General features: G+C 28.3%; 1 protein-coding gene and 1 long non-coding RNA gene across 2 annotated transcripts; one reads left to right on the top strand and one right to left on the bottom strand.

Annotated features, from left to right (window-relative positions):
• Nucleotides 1-1,812: 1,812 nt before the first annotated feature.
• Nucleotides 1,813-3,598, top strand: LOC115700874 (tryptophan decarboxylase TDC2). Its single transcript, XM_030628537.2, has one exon. It carries the CDS (start codon nt 1,847-1,849, stop codon nt 3,353-3,355), a length of 1,509 nt encoding a protein of 502 aa, XP_030484397.2. The 5' UTR covers nt 1,813-1,846; the 3' UTR covers nt 3,356-3,598.
• Nucleotides 3,599-15,919: 12,321 nt separating this feature from the next.
• LOC133030327 (uncharacterized) lies at nt 15,920-18,191 on the bottom strand. Its single transcript, XR_009684182.1, has 2 exons — nt 16,881-18,191; nt 15,920-16,340 (listed from the first exon to the last, which is right to left on the bottom strand). It is a non-coding gene; the product is annotated as an uncharacterized LOC133030327 (long non-coding RNA).

Genomic DNA, 18,191 nt, shown 5'->3' with positions numbered 1-18,191 from the left:
TTATAATTTGATATAACTAAATGTATTTTTAGTCACAATACTTGTTGTGACTAAAACTAAATTAGTGACAACTTGTATCTAAATGTTATGTTTTAGTCATAAGTAACTTTTTGTTGTGATTAAAAGTCACATTTAGTTATAAAACAATTATGTTGTGACTAAAACATTGTCACTAAAAATAACTATTTTTTATAGTGTGTTGCTAACATGGTTGTTGTATAAGATTAGATTGCTATAAAGGTTTCTAACATAGTTATTGTATGAGATTGAATTAGTAATTGTATAATTTTGTTAGTTTTTTGTTGAATTATATTTTATTTGATTATTTGTTGATATTTAGGTTTTTCTGTTTATATTTTGTTTATTTATTGTTTCTTTGATGTTGTTAGTTTTATTTTCTATTTTAAAATACAAATGCATATACTCTATGGTTTTTTTTCCCTATTATTGTTTTCTTTAAGTTTATAATTTGTTTATTTATTTGTTCTTAGTTCTTGTTTGTTTATGTATTGTTTATTTATATTTTTTTTATAGTTGTTGTTGTTTTACTATAAAGGTTGCTATAAAGGTTTCTAAGATTAGATTGCTATAAAGGTTGCTAACATAGTAATTGTATAAAATTAGGTTTCTTATATAGTTGTTGCAAGGGTTGTTAACAAAGTTAATGTGGTTACTGCTAGATTAGGTTGCTAAGGAGGTTGTTGTAAAAATTACTAACATACTTGTTAATATTTTTTAAATAATGTCAAATTTTTGTTTATTATTACATGTGTAGAAAATGTGACGTGTAGAAGGTGAGTGATGTAAATGCAATTTTGACTAATTAGGAAGAATTAGTATCTTCAATGGTGGCAACATTTACTTCTAATTCACACAAAATATAAAAACATAAATTAATAAAATAATAATTATAACATTCATGATGTTATATTCATTCATATTAGATAGACCAATATATATATTTTGATATTGTAAATAAAATTACTCCTGAATTAATAATGCTGCTATTTATAATTGGTGGTGAAACATCTTCGAATTAGAATAGCTCATCGTTCAACCGAATGGTATGCTTTAACAAATTATGAGCTGCAAAATTTTTATCGCGAGCCACATTAAACAAAACTACTATAATTAAAAATTAAAACACTAAAGCTATACTCAAATAGTAAAAAAAAAAAATGAAATTGAATAGATTTCTCTAGCTAATTGATATTCTACAAAAATGAGCCCAATTGAATCCTACCAAAAGAACTAAAGTTTCGACTTTTACTACTGAAATTCTATGTAAACTAAAAAAATAACACAAAAAATAATAGGTATTAGAAAAGACTATCTAACACCAATAAAAACCACATTTAAAAATAATATAAATTACATAAAAATCAATATAAATTTTTAGGAAATTTAAAATATGTGAAATAATATTTTTAATAACATCAATTGTTTTAAATTGTTTATATAATTAAAATTGGTAAAATTTCATATTGAATTGCACGGTTCCCTTATGATTTTTCTTTTCATATTTATATACACGTTTAAAACTCTTGTTTAAACTTTAATCTATTCATCTTATATATTATTCATAATTTGTAAGCTGTGTTGTATACTATATTATACATACCTTCCATCTACTAAAAAAAATATATTATGAAACACTAAATATTTATATATACCACTGAAACTAGAATATATAGTATATATATATATATATATATATTGTCATTTTCAGTGGACCATTTTCATAGATTCCAAAATCCAAGTTCCCATATTAAGCTCTATAAATCTCAAAAAATAGGAGTAGCTAGAAGTGTCCCCGTGACCGTATTTTTAGTTTTTTCTTGAAAAGATGGGTAGCCTAAGTGATCACGACTCTTCTTCAAACGATTTCAAACCAATATTAGACGTAGAAGAATTTCGCAAACAAGCCCACCAAATGGTCGACTTCATAGCCGATTACTACACCAAAATTGAATCCTACCCAGTACTCAGTCAAGTACAACCCGGTTATATTCGGACCCGGTTGCCCCGTACGGCCCCATCACGATCCGAATCTCTCGAAGCCATTTATAAAGACATTAACAGCATCATAATCCCCGGTATGACCCATTGGCTCAGCCCAAATTTCTTCGCCTTTTTTCCAGCCACGTTCAGTACCGCCGCCTTCATTGGCGAAATGCTCTGCACTGGTTTTAACGCCGTCGGATTCAACTGGTTGGCATCTCCAGCCGTGACGGAGCTCGAAATGGTCGTCATGGACTGGCTCGCCAACATGCTCTGTCTTCCCAATTCTTTCTTCTTTTCTGAAAACGGAAATGGTGGCGGCGTTATACAGAATACAACGAGCGAATCGATCCTCGTGACCCTCATTGCGGCACGTGACCAAACGCTCGACAGAATCGGCGGCGCCGACCACATGCGAAAGCTCGTCGTCTACAGCTCCGACCAGACCCATTCGATGTTCAGTAAAGCCTCCAAGCTTGCGGGAATTTCCCCTTCCAACATAAGAACAATCCAAACGAATCTTGACGGAGGTTTCTCCCTGTGCCCGGAAAAGCTCCGGCGGGTCGTGGAGGATGACGTGGCAAAAGGGTTGGTCCCTCTGTATCTGTGCGCTACGGTAGGAACGACTTCTACAACTGCAGTTGATCCACTGGAGCTTTTAGCTGACGTGGCGAGAGATTATTCGATGTGGTTCCACGTGGACGCTGCTTACGGTGGCAGTGCATGCATTTGTCCCGAGTTCAGACACTATTTGAACGGAATAGAGCGAGTTGACTCACTGAGTATGAGCCCGCATAAGTGGCTACTCACTTATTTAGACTGTTGTTGCTTATGGGTTAAGAGGTCTGATGTGTTGGTGAAAGCTTTGAGTACAAATCCCGAGTACTTGAGAAACAAACTCAGTGAGTCCGACTCGGTGGTGGATTTTAAAGACTGGCAAGTGGGTACGGGTCGGAGGTTCAAGTCGATCCGGTTATGGCTCGTTCTGCGCTGCTACGGCGTAGAAAATCTTCAGAACCATATCAGGTCCGATATTAGGATGGCGAAACAGTTCGAGTGGTTCGTAAGGTCCGACCCGAGATTCGAAATCGTTGTGCCCAGGCGTTTTGCGTTGGTGTGCTTTCGGTTGAATCCGAACCCGCTAGATGAGCCGGGTCATGCCGAGGTGTTGAACCGTAAGCTGCTTGATTGGGTCAACTCGACGGGAAAGCTATATATGACGCACACAATAGTGGGTGGGGTATACATGTTGAGGTTTGCTTTGGGGGCCACACTTACTGAGGAGTGCCACGTCATTGCCGCGTGGAAGTTGATCAAGGAGGGGGCTGATGAACTGTCTAAATCTAAAAATTGATTTTAGAAAAAAATAAAAGGTGTTTCTATAGATATTTCTTTTGTGTAATTTGATCTATATTATTGGGTTTTGATGGGGGGAGCAAGTACGTAGTAGCTCAGCTTGGGTGTTGTTTATGATTTTATTTGTTTGAGTTAGCAAAACAAAAAATCAGTTCTGAGTAATGTTATCATGACAATTTTGTCATTGATCGATAATAATACGTTCTACTGAAGTGGTAGAGCATTGACTGTTCACGTATAATATAGAAACACTGTTTATTTATATTATATTTATTGTTAAATTTAATATACTATGATCAACATAATTAATGCTTTTTAGTATTCAAAGATCAAACATTCAATCTTAGAGTATTGATATAAAAATAAATATACTTCCAAGATTTTGTTCTCCAATAATCTTTGTTTGGGACGAAAATTTGGTGGGTCAACGAGAGGCCCATGATGCTAGAAAAATAGGAAAGGCCCACTAAATGAATATAAGTAAAGCCCATGAAAGATTCAAAGGATATAATAAGAAAGTTCAAGAATATTAAAATTCAGTAATATGACTGAAAAAGTAATCCCAGAGATACTTGAAGAGTATCATTGATGGCATCAATTCCTCTACCCCGCTTCTTCCCCTTCTCTTTCTTTCACTATTCCCACCTAGGTCCCCGGCTTTGGTTGCTTGGCCGGGGGGGGGGGGGGGGGGGGGCTTACATACACATGTCAACGATTACACAGACACGACTTACCTAAACGTGTCTACTAAGAAGTCATTTTTTTTCAGATTGTGGGAAGCCAAAGGTGTATTTGGTCGGTGAGAGTCATTGTTTTCATGTATGTTATACATGTTAAGGATTGTTATTGGTTGTTGAATACATGCATATTTTGGATAACTCTTTGATATGTTCACTTGTTGATGCAAGCCAGCGGCTTAAATTCGGTCCTATGTTCGAATGGATCCAGATCAGTAGTTATCATGTTTTATGAATCTCAAATGTCTCACTACGTTTTATATTTGTATCCTGACAGTACAATATGATGCATAATTAGTTTTATAAACACTAGTGTTTTTTGAAATTTTTGTCTGTTGACACCATTGCATAGTAAGAGCACATATATGTGTAATTATGTAGTCCAAGTGGGAGAATATTAAAATATTTTGTGGACTAACATAATGAAGTGTTGCTCTTCAGTATCGGCATTAACATTTAATGATAACTATATAATCGATAATACATAATCGGGTCATAATGGGATGGATATAATGTACATGCTCGGAACCCATGACAACGCTCCCAATGTCTTTACGCCAGCTCATTGGGTCAAGACATCTAATCCTCTCTCATTGGGTATTTAGGCCCAATAAGTCTATTATTTCTCTTAAAAAGGACACAATCCCTTTTATTATCATGTAGAGAAATAAAAGAGAGATGTTAGAGGGTTCTAAAGGAAGATAAAGAAAAAGTGTTCATGTACATCCTAAGCATTTTCTCTTGTTTATTTTTGTGTGATGAAGGTTGTAGAAAGCTCAAAAATAAAAAGCTCTCAACATCAACTATATATAGGTATGTATCCATTACATAATCTTAAGTTGGTATATTTCACAAATATAAGTTTTTATTGTATGACTTAATTAATGAGTATAATTATTGTTATACTTTATACTCTTCACATTATAATTAATTAATTGTTATAGTTATAATTAGGAGTTTATAGGGTTTTCCTTGAAAAAGGGAGCATCGTGGTCGTTCCCCACTCTGTATGCATGTCTCTTTTTTTACGAGGATTCGAGTAAGATCGAGAGTGGAGAGGGTTATAGGAGTAAGAGGAAAACAAGGAATATTTTGTTTTCTCCATTTTTTTCTTAATAATAAAAATTGGATTGTAATTATTGTTAATTGATTTAATAAGAAAAAAGTCAAAGGGGTAGCCTAGCCATATTCGTTGAGAGAGTCCCTTGATCATTACATGTGTCTTTAGTCCACTATTTGGTCAGCCATCCCAGTTTGACTGCACATAACAAAATGATCTCCAATGTCTATCAAAAGTAAGTAACAGCAAAATAATTTACCGCCGAAAGGAAAAAAGGGAAAATTATTATATGCATGAGGACAAAAAAGAAAAATTATGGATACAAAAGAACAAGTGTACATCTCCACGTATGTGGGTAGCGAGATAAATATGGACCATGGCTGGGGGTATAATGAGGCAGAAGCCATCTTATTATTTATTCAGAAAAAGAGTAAATAATTGGTATAGATTATAGAGGAAGGGTATTTTTGATTTTGTAGAACAAGGCCCACTACTACTATAGCTTGTCTACACCTTTATTTTGCAAAGCCAAAAACATCCAATGATGGTGTTGCCTCTGCATGGTTTTTGGTTTGTGTATGGCGTGGAACATGCAATGCAACATTCATCATCATGTGACACTCCTTATAAATCTGTCCTTTCTTCTCCTATACCTATATATATGGATGCACTTCTAATAAGTATTACGTAGTGTTATAAAAATTTAAGTTTTATGTTTAATTTTTCTATCTAATTATAAAAAATCTCTCATTTTTATATTATATGAGTTGAGATTGTTCTATCAGTTGAAAAAAAAATTAAAAAAAAAAGTTTTTCGGCAAAAAAAAAGTTGAATTTAACTTAAGTATTTTGTATATAAACATATTTTTAATATAGTGTAAAAGAATAATATTTTTTGATATATTTTTTTAATTAAATAGTTAAATTAAGCATAGAATTTCAAATTTTTTTTTTTGTTATTCGTTGTTGGATCAAAATCTAATAGTTTAATATTTTTAAAATTAATATGTATAGTTAAATTGTTCAGTACGTAACCATCAATGGAACCCATAAAGAAGTATTCTATACATATATATGCGTCTATAAATACATTTATATATATATATATTTTTATAGTGTATTTGTAATCATTAAAGGGCATTTTACAATTTTGTATACATTATTTTAATTAATTACAAAATATGTGCAAAAAAACTTAGGGAAAAAAACAAAAAAATACAAAAAAGGAAAAAAAATTACAAAAATACTTTGGGCCGGCCCATTAAACATTTATACAGTCCACATACAAATATTTACAAAAATACCACATGCACTAAGCCTTCAGCTGTACAGAGCGAACCATGAAGATGAAAATACGCGCTCGTTTCAAAACTGCAAAACAACCAAAATGAAACCAAAGCGAGAAAAATACAACTATTAATTCAATTGATCTGATTCAAATAAAACTGATGAAAAAGCACAATGACCACAACTATATTAAATTGAATTAAGTGTTGTGGTTTTTCAAGTTGATTTACAGTTGCATCATTATTTTATATTAGTTTAATTCAATTGTTTGCAAGAATTTATTTTGGAAATAAGAAAAGGAGAAAACACTTTGAGAAATAGTTAGTTTCTGAAATAAATTTAAACGTTTCTTAATAGTTTCATTTTAGTTTTATTATAGTTTATTAACAGCAATAAATATAAATTGTAAATAAACAAGTATACAAACTAGAATAAAACTATAAAAAAACTAAAAACAAACTGACAAGCAGAAACAACTCTACGAATATAAACTACAAACATCTAAATCGAATTGTTACCTAAAAAAGAACAGCAAACAACTATACCTAATAATATTCCCAAAACACATCATACATAAACATATTAAACTATTAAAAAACTAGAAAAAAAAAAACTAAAACCCACTGATTAGAGACACTAAAACAAAAACAAATGTTTCAAAATATTTAAAAAAAAAACTAGAAACACAAACAGAACATAAAACACAACAAAAATGGAACGAAAATAATAAGAAACAAACTAAAATGCCAAACCCAAGAACAAAATAAAATTGATTAAACAAAAATAAAGTCCTAAAAATTCAAAGAAAACCAAACGAAATTTTAAAATGAAAAACCTAAAATATCACAAACCAGAAAAAACCAAAACGATGAAATGGAAATACAAGAAAATGTTTAAAATGGGGGGAAACGAAAATGAAACTGAAAACCAACCTCTGTTCAAACTTCGGCAGAGGCACTAGCTTTTTCACTAGAAATTTCTTCAACCATTTGCTCCTCCACATTGAGCTTCGATTTCTTCTCTTCAACAATCGGACGTTTACCCTTTGCTTTGTTAGCCAAAGATTTCAAGCCCATTTTCGATTTTTTTTTTCTGAACTGGGGAAAGAGATGAGGATGAACGAGTGATGACCATTTTATAAAGAAATTTGAAACAAGAATAAACTGAGAGGGAAAAAAACTTGAGAAATCGTGGGTTGAGTGAGAGTTGAAATTTTTTGGAAGAACAAAAAATGAGAGAGAAAAAATCGTGATGAATAATGAGTAGTTATGCTTCAACAATGGAGGTTATTGATCTTCCAAACAAAAAAAAAACTGAAAGAAAATCCAAAATCAAATGAAAAGAAAAGGAAAAAAGAGAAAGAAGAGAGTGGAAGTTGATTGATGTGTGATAGAAAAGAAAAAAAGAGAAAGAAGAGAGTGGAAGTTGATTGATGTGTGATGGGGATGACATATGTGTCTGTGCATGAGAATGGTGTGTAAGTGGTATTATTGTAATAAAATAAAGATGGTAAGTAAAAATGTTGATGTAGGCGTGTAGGAGTAAAACAGTAATAAAATGTGCAAAACAGATTTTTGGTGTAAAAATTTCAAAAACTTATTATCATTTTTTCATACACTTTTATATATAACTAAAAACTTTTTTTCAATTTTTATTATAATATATATATGGTAATAATTATTGATTAGTATATATATGGTAATATTGGTTATGTTTATTTTTATGTTTACAATTATAATAAACATACTAATAATATAAAACATTTTATAGATGTGTTTATTTTTATGTTTACAATTATAATAAACATACTAATAATATAAAATATTTTATATATGTATTTATTTTATTTTCTATTAATTAAACATACTAATTTAATAAACAAAATAATAATATTCACATAAGTTTATTATATCACTCTACGTGTGTCATGCTTATTTTTTTAGTAATTTTTTAGAAAATAAATAATATATATAAAAAATTATTTATCTTTATCTTTTTCTTTGTTTATTAATTGTGTCGTGTTTATTTTTTTTAATTAAATAATTTTTGGAATTTATAAAGTTATATTTGTTTATTTATTTTTTGATGTAAGAATTATACTTCAATAAAAAACTTGTTCACTAACTCATTAGAAAATAATCAATATATAGAAACAATAGAAAGAAAATATACTTATTTTAGTATATTGACTATGTCTATTTTTATGTTTACAATTATAATAAACATACTAATAATATAAAATACTTTGGGAAAAAAACAGAAAAATACAAAAAAGGAAAAAAAATTACAAAAATACTATGGGCCGGCCCATTAAACATTTATACAGTCCACATACAAATATTTACAAAAATACCACATGCACTAAACCTTTAGCTGCACGGAGCGAACATTGAAGCTGACATACCTTGATCGTTTCAAAACCGCAAAACAACTAAAATGAAACCAAAACGAAGAAAATACAACCATTAATTCCGGCGAAATCAACTGGAAAAGAAGACCTGCAATGATCTAAATAGAAATTTACGAAAAAAAACCAGAAAAACTGGGAAGAAACTAAAATTACACAATTATTTTCGGTTTTATTCGATCAAAACAACTCCCCCTAATATCGAAATCCGGATTCATGAAATGTAGATCTGTAACAAATAGATCTAGAGCTCCCCCCGAATCCAAAACAAGGTATGATGTGAAATTTTTTATAAAAAAAAATCTCATGAATAATAGATCTACGTTATATATAGTTGCATTTTGGTTGATTATTGGTTTCCAATGTGGAATATATTTTAAAAAAAACAGAATAAGAAGAGCAAATTTGAATTAAGGGACAACACGTTACGTATAAGTCTGTTTATTTTTTGTTTTGGTTGCATTATCGTTTTAAGATAGTTTATATAATATGCAAGTAGCAAAACTATAATAAAACTACAAAATAACTGTAAACAAACTAAAATACAGAAAAAACTCTTTGAACATCAACATCCATGATAAATTTAATTGTTACCCATTGATGATATACAAATGGATAGGAAATAACTAGACAAAAACATATTTCCAAAAAAATAGATACAGAACGTGTTTACACTATTAAAAAACTGTGAAAAAACTAATACAAACTTAGAATAGATCAAATGAAAAAACTGAAATGAAAAAGAATAAAACATCTGGAAAAACATAAAACAGAAAAAAAAAGACAACAAAATGAAACAGTTTTTAAGACTAAACAAACGAAAATGAAAAACCCATAAAAAGAACAAATAAATTAAACTAAAAAAATAGTAGCCCTAAAAAACCAAACGAAATGCTAAAATAAAAAACCTAGAATAGTAAAATCGAAAAACACAAGACACACAAATGGCAAATACAAATAAATTTTAAATAGGGGCGAAACCAAAAAGAAACTAAAATCAAACCTTATACTGAAGACCAACTCCATCTTGATCATTTTTTTTAGCATCATCTTGAGGAATTTTTTCATGGGCTGCTACCTTTGATTTCTTCTTTGGAAGAGCTCGCCCACGTTTCGACAATGGAGCAAAATTAGAGTCATCATCCTCAACAACATGTCGTTTACCCTTGTTTCTATTAGCTAAAGATTTCAACTCCATTTTAGAAATTTTTTTTTGAACAAGGGAAGGAGTTGATGAAGAATAAGTTACAACCATATTTATATATTAAGAGAAAAATAAAAAGAGAGAAAACGGTTGATGGGAGTTGAAAAAAAATTTGAAGAACAAAAAGAAGAGTGAAAATGGAGTTGTGATTGTGAAGAGGGAAGTGTTAGCTATGAAGGTTATTATTTTTTTAAAAAAAAAAAACTGAAAAAGAAATAGAAAATAAAAGGAAAAAGAAGAGAAAAAAGAGAGAAATGATGTATAGAGTGATTGATGTAATGCATCAATCAATCAATCACGTGTCAAAAAAGGTTGAATTGTGTGTGCATGTGGTAAAATAGTAATAAAATATAAAAGATGTGTAAAAAAGTTGGTTTAGCCGTGTATAGGTATTAATGTAATAAATTTATCATTTTAGATTTTTAGTGTAAAAATTTCAAATACTTTGTGTATATATATATGTTTATTTTGTTTTCTATTTATTAAATATACTACTTTAATAAACAAAATAATAATATTCACATATGTTTATTATATCACTCTACGTGTCATGTTTATTTTTAGTAATTTTAAGTATTGATTTATATTTATATACATTAATGTTTATAATTTTGATATTGTATTTTATTAAAAAAAATCTTATTAAATTATAATAATTCATACTAAAATAGATAATAAACATTTATCTTTTAATAAAAAAAATATTTAACTTGTTTATTTTTATAAAACTGTTTAATTAATTTTACGAAATTGTTTATTTTGAGGTTTAATAAACATATTAAAAATGTATGGTTTCATGTAATAAGTTTTCAAAATGTATAAATTTTTAAAATAATTTTCTTTTGCACATTTTTTGTAATTATTTTATTTTTATTGTACATTTATGAAAAAAGCCCATCATTAAAATTTAGAGGATACTAACTTAGATAAATTATTTATTTGGCAAAATATAAGAGAATTATAGATTAGAGATATATAGATATCATTCTAAAAAAATATAATGCTTCCACTACATAACAGCTATTTTTTTACTAAATAAAAATAGTAATAAATATATGTCACGGTTGTGCGGTTGGATTTTTTTTTTTTTTTTTATGAGAGATGTATATATCTTGATTTTTAATTTTATGCATAAGAGTAATTGTTGTATTTATATAGGTTGGTTTTTTATTAATGTTAAATATTATTATTTATTTAGTGAAATTTACATGGTATATTAATTTTTACTATTTTTTTACAAAAATACTGTCATACGGTATTTTTTTTACTTTTTTACTGTATTTTTTATAACTTTCATACTGCAGTATACTGTGTTATGTTTTCACTGGTGTTATACTGATGTTTTTTAGTTGTTTTACTGTTGTTTTGAGTTGTTCTGCTTTGTGTTTTACTGGTGTTTTATATAAACACAGTATTTTTGAAAAAAATTCGTGTGACAGTATTTTTATAAAAGTTAACCCAAATTCCAATATTTTTGTAAGTTTCTCTTTATTTATTATTTGAAGTTAACTTTGAGGATTTGGACTTTGGAGTGTGAAGATATACATGGGAAAATTATAAGAGTATTTTTTTATGGCATAAATAAATAATATCATGTGGCTATGAGGTTTTTTTTTTTTTTTTTTTTTACAGTTATATGAGTTTTTTTATGTCATATTTTTGTAAAAAAAAAAAAAAAATCATGTTTGTAAAACAAAAATAAGTTTTACCAACACCAGAAAAATAGCCAGAAAAGTTTCTGGTGCTGAAAAAATCACTCGAAAAATCACCAAAGTAGATGTCTCAAATATAAATAAAAATAGAACTGGTTCTAAAACATAATGAATAAAAACAAATAACACTAAATAACTCAAACATGTTATAATTGAAATATAACAGGTTCTGTAACATAGTGAATAAAAATAAATAACACAAAAAAATTTAAACCAGTTATAATTAAAATATAATCGGTTCTATAACAGTATTATAATATGAATAAAAATAAATTAATAACACTAAATAACTCAAACTGGTTATAACTAAAATAGAACTAGTTATATAACATAATGAATGCATATTTTTAGGGTAGATATGGTATGGGTGTAATTATTTGGTAAGTTGGAGCATGTTGAATGGGTATTTTTGTATGAGTAATTTTATTTAACTGATTTTTGTGTTGTGATTTTTTAATTTAGTTGTTTTACAGAACCAGTTTTTTTGTCTCAAATTTTTGACTAGTTGATATGACCAGATTTTTTTATATTATATTTGGATTATTGTGTGTTATTATTTGTGTTTATTTATTTTGTTGTAAAACCGGTTCTTTTCATATTTATGCCGCAATATTTTTTGAAATTAATCCCTACTTTTTTTTAAGAAAAAAATTATAACCATTTGATGAGGTATTATGTGTTATGAGATATTTTGTTGTGGAATTAGTTTTGTTTTTAATTTATGTTTCAGTGTTTTAGGAACTGATTTTTTTTAATGTAATCGATTTGAGTTATTGTGTGTTACTTGTTTGTATTTATTGTGTTATACAACCGGTTCTATTTTAGTTATAACTGATTTGAGTTATTTCGTGTTATTTGTTTTTATTTATTATAACACTGTTATGAATCTGATTCTATCATCATTATAAGTAGTTTGAGTTATTTTGTGTTATTTATTTTTTATTCATTATCTTACAGAACAAGTTTAATTTTTATTATAACTGGTTTTAGTTATTTGTTTTTATTCATTATTTTTAGAACCGGTTCTATTTTTATTTATATCTGAGACATCTACTTCTGGTGACTTTTTCAGTGATTTTTCTGGTGATGATGACTTTTTCGGCGACAATAACTTTTCTGACAATTTTTTCGATGCCAGTGACTTTTTCGGTATCGGTGACTTTTCTGGCAAAACTTATTATTACAAGTTTTATTAAATTTATTTATTATTTTTTTCTCATATTTTAAAATTTAATTATTTTTTAATCTCATATTTTTTTCATTAATTATTTATGTTGTATAAAAGTAAACTCTACTACATTTTGCAATATTTTTTTTTATGAAAAAACCATATATAAATTCAATTTAAACTTTATTAATTATTTAATTATTTTACCGATTTTTCTTTTTGTTCTTTTCTCCTCGTAAATACTCACTTCTTTTTTTTTTTTTTTGAAAATTAGCTGATTATCCCTATAATAATCACAAACAATCATTTATTTCTCATACCAATTTTTCTTCATAAATTTTCATGCATTTTCTTCTACAATTCAATATTATAATTATATTTCTTACTAATTATAGTAGATTTAATTAGCATTTTTTTAAATATATGTCATAATTCTTAATTATGACATAATTAGATTTAATTATGTTATTTTATGTGTTAATTTTAAATTTTATTTAACTTAAATTTTATGTTATATTGTTTAATTATAATTATGATATTTTACAAGTTATTCTTTAATTTAGTGTAACATTTATTATTGTCAAAATGTTTAGAGTACCTTAAATCATGTTTTATTTATATTAATATATGATTTTTAAAATTTAGTGAGACAATAACTAAAATAAATAATATAATAAATAATAATAAGTGGAACCATAATAGCTTGTTATTAGAGTATTTTTAGAACTAATAAGCCAAAAATAAAATATTAAATATTTAAGTGATGTGAAGAATTTTAGTACTTTTAAAAAATACTATGTTATCATTTTTAAGCATCTAATTTGTTAATCTACGTAGTCTCTGCGCTGCTTTCCTCCTCTTTTGTACAAGACTTTTTTTTTTAGACTTTTGTACAGAATTAATAATAATAAGAGATTGGTATAGATATTAATAATTATGTGGATGTCTAAATTTTTTATTTATTATTATTAATTGTAATTAACATTTTTTTTTTAGTTTCTCTTTATCTTAGTTTCTTAATATTTCACTCTTGTATTTGTATAAATAGGAGTTCACCCCATTAGAATAAACAACTGAGAAATTTTTACACTTTTTCTTTCTCTTTTCATTTTTTTCTTCTTATTTTTTTTCATCTACTTTATATAATTTTATATTATTTTATAAGAGAGATAACTATTTAAATTAGGAAAACAAAAGATATTGAGAGAATTAAGAAAAGAAAAAGGATGGGAGAGTACATGGTTTCTTTGGTCTTTCTTTAATAAGGCTTTCTCTTGCACCAATGTGGAGAAAAGAGAACCCATAATTTATATCAATGAAAGATTCAAAGTAGAAGAAACCCAACTAGGAAAGTAATAAATAAAGGCAATTATATATAACCAAAAAGAGATAATAAAAATATTAAAAAGAGTGAAAGAAACGGTACCAAATATCAATGATTAAACTGAGGATTACGAGAAGGAGCTAGCAAGCCTTCCTAATCTTCTCCCACTCAATAAAAAAAAAAAGGAACGCTCTTCAAAAACATTTTGAGGAGATCAAAAAACACTCGATTAAAGCTAATTGGCTTCTTCAGGCATTCTAGCTAGCTTTTTGTCTCCCAGATTACAATACAACTTCTCTCCCAATAATATTCAATTAATTAAATTAACTCTATTCAGTTAATTACTTCTACTGGGGTTGACTCGATCGTGTACAAAGTAGAATCCTATGGAGACTTGTACAATAAATATTTATATATATGTATATATATATAAGATGAAAATGAAATGTCACTGGCTACTTCTACTTGTTAAATTTTTAGTATTATTGTGGATATTATATGATGTTCTCTATATATAAATTTGGATACTATATAAACCAAAATTTGTTCTACATGTATATCATTAATGTGTTACAGCCCTACCAATACGATTTGCCAACCTTGCAAATTGCCCCACACATTCAATTGTACATATTTAGATTTCTGTATTTTATTTTTGGATGTTAAATCATGTTATGCCCCCACAATTGTAGTGATTTCAATCATGCATGTCTTTATTCAATTTGTAATGGTTACAAATATAAATCTAATTAAATAATGTGACAAACGAAAGTCTCACTTATTATAATTTTGTTAGAGCAACACTACTACAAATTAATATAGGCTTTAAATTTGGTTTTTAAGCTCATTTATTATCGGTTTTTAAAATACTCGCTGCTAAAAACAATTGAAGCGAAGATGTATGTTTCGAAAACACCGAAAACGTAAAGGGAACTATATCTTCGGTTAGTACAAAATAATTGAAGATAGGTGAACCTAATTGTCGAAATTGCGAAGGGCATGCCTTATATCTTCGATTATTACATAATAATAATAATCGAAGATGAAGGTGTGTCCATTTTTTTAAATTTTTATTTATTTATATAATTTTAAATGTTATTTTTTAATTTTAATTATTATATATTAATATTTTTAGTGATTATATATTAAATTTTGTATAAATAATTATAGATGAATTATAATAATAAAAGTTTAATTCACTACTACAAAATTAGTTTTTCCCAACGGTTTATAACTGTCTTTTATACTATTTCCCAACGGTTCCTAAAACCGTTGGCTATGTGGGTGTCATAAAAATACGGAACTTTAAAAGACAGTTTATAACTGTTGGGAAAAGTTATTTTAAATGACAGTTTACAACTGTTGGGAAAAATCTTTTTAAATGACTGTTTATAACTGTTGGCAAAAGTATTATGTAAATTAAAAAAAAAAATCATTTAAACTAATTTATTATATATAAATTATTATCTAATTACAATAATAATATAAATGAATTTTAACAAAAATAATAATATAAATAAAAATTAACAAAAATAATAATATAAATAAAAATTAATGAAATAAAAATCATGAAATATAAATTCAAATTATTATTTCACTGGACTAATATATTTTTTTATGAATCATCATTTAAATATATATTCCACAACTTGAAACTTTACAATTGTTCAACAGTACCTTAAAGGCCTGATAATAGACTTGTAACATTTGCAACATTTCCATTCACTCTCTATCTATTTGACTAACTTTATTGAAGCTAATTCCTGCAAGCCTCCCTTTCATATTTATCTTTGTATGATGAAAAATTGAATCAACAAAATTATTTGAATGATTCCAATACTTATCATTCCTAGTATACCAGATTCTATATATAAGAGCAGTAGTTACCAATATATACACCTGCTTCTTCACTTTCTAATCCTCTTCTTCGCTGAATCCATTTGATCAACTTGATAATTGCTTGAGCAGACGACACACTTTTCTTGAATCAAAACCAAGCACTTGGAGGGGACACACGGCAACACCTCCGAACATGCAACATATCTTCCTAATCTTGCTCCAGTACCACAACAACAACTACACTTCTGTACAATGAATGGAAAGGATTAGCATCCATATCTTCCAAGTTGCACAGTAAATGAATCAAAATCTTCAATGCAGTAATGTACGTTTATTAAATTAATTCCAAATCAATCAATTATTTAAAACAATTAAGAGAGAAAATCTATAATTAGTTACCTTGAAGGTGCACTAATATAATAAGCTATACTCCCAACAACACAGATATTCTCAGACTTAATCTATTTTCTCAAAAGATTTATAACAAAGTTTGCACTATAACTAAACCCAACTTCTAATATAAACTTATGATGTTAAACGCAAATAACTAATCTAAATTATAAATATTATAAAAGAAAGATATAGATATAGGCATACATATTGATATTAATTTCAACATCAATTTTTAAAACAAACAGATGAGACAAACACAATATAAAATAAAATTTACGCCATTATTGAACTGAACACATATATACAATCACATGAATATACAAAAATCTGAATTAAACAAAAGATTCAAATGTTACCGAAAATTTTCACAAATAAAGAAGAGGTTAGATTACCTCAAATCTGAAATGTTGTAGACAAATGGTTGAATAAGAAAAAGAATCATAGAGAAACCATGGATGTGACCTTGCAATTAGAAAAAGTAAAGAAATAACAAAGAGAAACCATGAGTATGAGTTTGAAACCTGCATTTTTGTCTCAAGCGAAAGGAGAAATAACAGAGCTCAGAGGGTGGGAAGAGCTGTTGAGCGTGGAAGGGAGAAGAGATTTGTATGAGTATGGTATAACATCTCTCTTATAATTATTTAAGAAATTTATTTGATTATGTGTCATACATTTATTTATTTTTCAAAGTCTAATAAACAAAGAAGAAACATAACAAATTGAACCATAGTACCTTCACTCACAGCTATTGACAAGATAAGAAACACATTATGAGTGTATGTTCTGAACTAAAATTCCATAGGAATATGTTCTAAACCCAAGTCTGGCGTGTAATTATACAGTAATGAACAATTATATATATATGTGTGCAAAGCATTCATGAAACCCATAAATAGAGAGAGGGATATCACCGAAATTGAAGCTCAACGACGAGGTGCCATTGAATCCGACAGGGAGAGAGAGAGAGAGAGAGAGAGAGAGAGAGAGAGAGAGAGAGAGAGAGAGAGAGAGAGAGGTACCGCGTCGCCTATTTGCTGCTGGTTTTTTTTCCGTTGTTGACATCGACAACGAAAAAGAGAAGGGAGGCCGCTGGTGGAGGAAGACACGCGGGAGAAGCGGAGAGACTTGTCAATCGTCTCTCAAGCTCGTGGTGAGGAGCTGCCGTCAGAATCTGAGAAGAAAGGAGATGAGATTTGTGAATCATCTCCCAAGATCGTGAATCGTCGGACAAAATCGTTGTGGTGAGGTCTGAAACTTAGGGTTATTGTCGAGAGAGAGAGAGAGAGATGAGATTTTGGGTATTAGTCTGAATTTTCAGCTTGGTCCAATATTCGAACCACCTGTCCCAATAGTTTCAACCCAATTTTTTTTCTTTTTTTGAATAAATTATTAATTAGATATAAAATACATCTTTTCCCAAACAGTTGGGTATACTAACTATTCTCCACAGTTATAAACCGTTGGGAATACTTACTATTCGCAACAGTTAAAAACCGTCGGAATAAACTATTTTTTTTTTTAAAAAAAATCTATTTAGTATTGCCAACGGTTATTCAATGTTGGCAATAACTATCCCAACAGTTTTTTTGCTACAGTGCTAAACCGATGGGAAAAACTTACACTTACCTTTTCCAACGGTTCCCATAATTAACCCTCTTCTAAACCGTTGGGAATAGCCTATTTTGTAGTAGTGATTTGAAATA

Source organism: Cannabis sativa, chromosome 8 (genome assembly GCF_029168945.1).
Source record: "Cannabis sativa cultivar Pink pepper isolate KNU-18-1 chromosome 8, ASM2916894v1, whole genome shotgun sequence".
Lineage (NCBI taxonomy): Eukaryota > Viridiplantae > Streptophyta > Magnoliopsida > Rosales > Cannabaceae > Cannabis > Cannabis sativa.
The sequence above is the reverse complement of the archived record's forward strand: the minus strand, read 5'-3'. Positions and strand labels throughout refer to the sequence as shown.

Excerpts from the sequence above, each read along its gene's own strand:
- LOC115700874 (XM_030628537.2), top strand. The coding sequence starts at position 1,847 with ATGGGTAGCCTAAGTGATCACGACTCTTCTTCAAACGATTTCAAACCA.